This window comes from Nicotiana tomentosiformis, chromosome 12, assembly GCF_000390325.3.
Source record: "Nicotiana tomentosiformis chromosome 12, ASM39032v3, whole genome shotgun sequence".
Classification (NCBI taxonomy): Eukaryota; Viridiplantae; Streptophyta; class Magnoliopsida; order Solanales; family Solanaceae; genus Nicotiana; species Nicotiana tomentosiformis.
This window is the reverse complement of record NC_090823.1, coordinates 86,401,434-86,405,162: the sequence shown is the minus strand read 5'-3', so window position 1 is coordinate 86,405,162 and position 3,729 is coordinate 86,401,434. Positions and strand designations below refer to the sequence as shown.

The 3,729-nt window shown below is 45.9% G+C and overlaps 1 protein-coding gene across 1 annotated transcript; it reads right to left on the bottom strand.

The window, feature by feature from the left end:
* Window positions 1-2,335: 2,335 nt before the first annotated feature.
* On the bottom strand, window positions 2,336-2,833 carry LOC138902976 (uncharacterized). The gene has a single exon (XM_070190883.1). It carries the CDS (start codon window positions 2,831-2,833, stop codon window positions 2,336-2,338), a length of 498 nt encoding a protein of 165 aa, XP_070046984.1.
* Between the last annotated feature and the right edge of the window lie 896 nt (window positions 2,834-3,729).

The following is a 3,729-nucleotide window of genomic DNA, read 5'->3' as shown; positions in this document are numbered from 1 at the left end:
AAACTATATCCTTCTTCATCTTCCTCCACCAATAATGCTGCAGCAAGTCCTGATACATCTTGGCAGCACCCGGGTGAATAAAATGTCAGGAACTGTGGGCCTCCTCAAGAATCAACTCACGAAGCCCATCCACATTGGGCACACAAATACGAACCTGCATCCGCAAAACCCCATTATCCCCAACAGTAACCTGCTTGGCACCACCGTGCTGCATGGTGTCCTTAAGGACAAGCAAATGGGAGTCATCATATTGGGCTCCGAAACATCTAACCTCATGAACTGATTGGCCAAAGACTGAAAACCTGATGCAAGCGGCCTCTCACCAACTGAATATACGCAAGGCTACCCATACTCACAATCTTTCTACTCAAGCCTTCAGACACTATATTGGCCTTTCAGGGATGCTACAAAATGGGGTTATCATAGTCTCTCAACAGCTCCAACCACCTCCTCTTCCTCAAGTTAAGAACCTTCTGTTTAAACAAATACTGTAGACTCCAATTATTCGTGAATACCTCACACGATACGCCATAAATATAGTGCCTCCAAATCTTCATCGCATGAACAATGGTTGCTAACTTTAAGTCATGAACGTGGTAATTCTTCTTATGAACCTTCAACTTCCGCAACATGTATACAATCACCATGCCATCCTGTATCAATATTGCACCGAGACCAATACGAGACACATCACAATACACTAAATGGGATCCTAAACATGTGGGCAACACCAACACTGGTACTGTAGTCAAAGTAGTCTTGAGATTCTGAAAGCTCCACTCACACTTTACCGACCATCTGAATGGGGCACCCTTTTGAGTCAATCTAGTCAATGGGACTGCTATGGATGAAAACCCATCCACGAACCAGCGATCTCTATAGCTAAAGTAGGTTTAGGTCAGTTCTAGACGCCTCAATCTTCTTAGAATCTACCTTTATACCCTCATCGGCCCATCTTTCTTCTTCACGAACAATAGGGGTTCACCCCAGGGCGAGACACTAGGTTTAATGAACCCCTTATTCAGTAAATCTTGCAATTTCTCATTCAATTGCTTCAACCCTAGCGGGGCCATACGGTATGGTGGAATAGAAATGGGTTGAGTGCCCGAAGCCAAATCAATACATAAGTCAATATCTCTATCAGGTGGAATCCCAGGAAGATCTGCAGGAAATACCTCTGGAAACTCACACACAACTGGTACTTAATCCATGAAAGGAACCTCCGCACTCGAATCACAGACATAGGCCAAATAAGCTAGATATCCCTTCTCGACCATACATCGTGCCTTGACATAAGAAATAACCCTACTAGTAGAATGGCCAAGAGTCCCCCTCCACTCTAATCGAGGCAACCCATGCATGGCTAAGGTCACCGTCTTGGCTTGATAGTCCAATATAGCATGATAAGGTGACAGCCAATCCATAGCCAAGATAACATCAGAATCTACCATATCAAGAAGTAGGAGATCTACGCTAGTCTCAAGACTCTTAATAGTAATCATACACGAGCGATAGATGCGATCTACAATAATAGAATCTCCCACAAACTTTGACACATACACAGGAGCACTCAAAGAGTCACGAGGCACAACCAAATAAGAAGCAAAATAGGATGACATATAGGAATAAGTAGAGCCCGGATCAAATAGAACTGAAGCATCTCTATGGAAAACTAGAACAATACATGTGATAACGACATCAGATGACTCGGCCTTAGGCCTAGCTGGGAAAGCATAAAATTAGGGTTGGGCCCCGTCTCTCTGACCTACGTCTCTGGGAAGGACTCTATTTGGATGGCCTCTACCTCTAATGGCCTGACCTTCTCCTTTAATGGTCTGACCAACACCTCTTGTTGCCTGGCCCCTACCTCTAGCTGGCTGAGCGGCCGGTGGAGAAACTGGTACCAGGACCATGGCACGAGAACTCTGATGTGGCATGCCTCCTAATAATCTCAGATAGAACCTCCTAATAAGATTCGTACCTCCACACTCAAATCACCCATCCTGCTGTTGTGGCTACTGAAGTTGTAGCTGACTTGAACGGGATGGATAACCATGGTGATAACTTTGAATCAGAGGAGAACTGATAGGAGTTGATGGTGCACTGTAGGCTGGCTGCCCAGAATGAGGTACATAAGGGCCACGAGTCCTTGAATCACTGTGAGATGCCTGAAGCGCTGACTGAAATAGTCTGGGGAGATGGCCTCTACCAAAAGTACCCCTGCCTCCAGATGAGGCACCACTGAAGTTACCGTAATGACGAGGCCTATTAACAGACACCGCCCCCTCTTCTAAGCACGAACCATCTCGACCTGTCTCACAATATCTAGAGCCCTCTAGAAAGTAATATCATCTCCAACATCCTTGGCCATCTGTCGCTTGATAGTGAAAGTGAGCCCATCAATGAATTTGATCACTCTCTCCCTCTTAGTAGGAAGCAAGATAATGGCGTGGCAAGCTAGGTCCACAAATCGAGTCTCGTACTGGGTAACAGTCATGCTACCCTGCTGAAGACGCTCAAACTGCCTGCGGTAATCCTCTCTCAAAGTGACAGGTATCAATTTCTCTAGGAATAGCTGTGAAAATTGATCCCAAGTAAGTGCAGGCGACCTAGCTGGTCTAATCAACATATAATGTCTCCACCACCTCTTAGAGGAACCAGTCATCTGAAATACTGCAAAATCGACCCCAATGGTCTCAACGATACCTAGGCTCTGCAACACCTCGTAGCAGCGGTCTAGATAATCATGTGGGTCCTCAGAGGGTGCACCGCTGAAATGAACAGGAAAGAGAATGGTAAACTTATCCAACCTCAACAACGCCTCAGAAGACATAGCGGGCATATCACCGGCTTGTGCCGCAATAACCGGCTGAACCACCCTTACCGGCGGGGCTGCTGGAGTCCGATACTGGGGAGCCACCTACTTAGGGGTGTAAGTAGTGGGAGTATGTGCTCCTCCCCCACCCTGAGAGACAGCTGGTGCCACTGTAAATGCACCGGTCTAGGCCACACTCTCCATAAGGCCCACCAAACAGACTAGAGCGTCATAAAGCACTAGAGAGTCTATGAACCCCTCTGGGACATGAGCTGGTCCGACAGGCACAGTCTGAGCTGGAACCTCCTCCTCGTGATCAATCTAAGGCTCCACTGCGGGTGTTGCTGCTCGAGCTCTAGGCTAAGCTCTGCCTCGGCCTCGGCCCTTGCTCTTAGTAGTAGCTGCCATATGGGGCTTCGACTCTGTCTGGCTATAGATGCAGTGCGTGTTCTCACCATTTGCAAGAGAACAAAAATAGAATGGTTCAATCATCAATGATAGAATTAAATCTCACGATATAGAAGGGAATAAGTGAAATATTTCCTAAACTTCATAGCCTCTGGAAGATAAGTACAAACGTCTCCGTACCGATCCTCTAGACTCTACTAAGCTTGCTGGTAACTCGTGAGACCTTGGCAACCTAATGCTCTTATACCAACTTGTCACGACCTGGAATTCCCACCCTCGGGGCCGTGATGGCACATAACATTTCACTTGCTAGGCAACCCAAAGATAAAATAGGTTTCTAGCCATTTTAACAATTCAAATTAAACAATAACCAAGAAACTGAATAAACTGAAATAGATTGAGAATATCATAACAACAACGATATCTACATACAATTCCAGAACTTGTGTCACAAGTACAGAATCGACTAGAGTAATATAAATAATGGTCTGCATGAAAGCATAACT

Excerpts from the sequence above, each read along its gene's own strand:
- LOC138902976 (XM_070190883.1), bottom strand. The coding sequence starts at position 2,833 with ATGTCTTCTGAGGCGTTGTTGAGGTTGGATAAGTTTACCATTCTCTTT.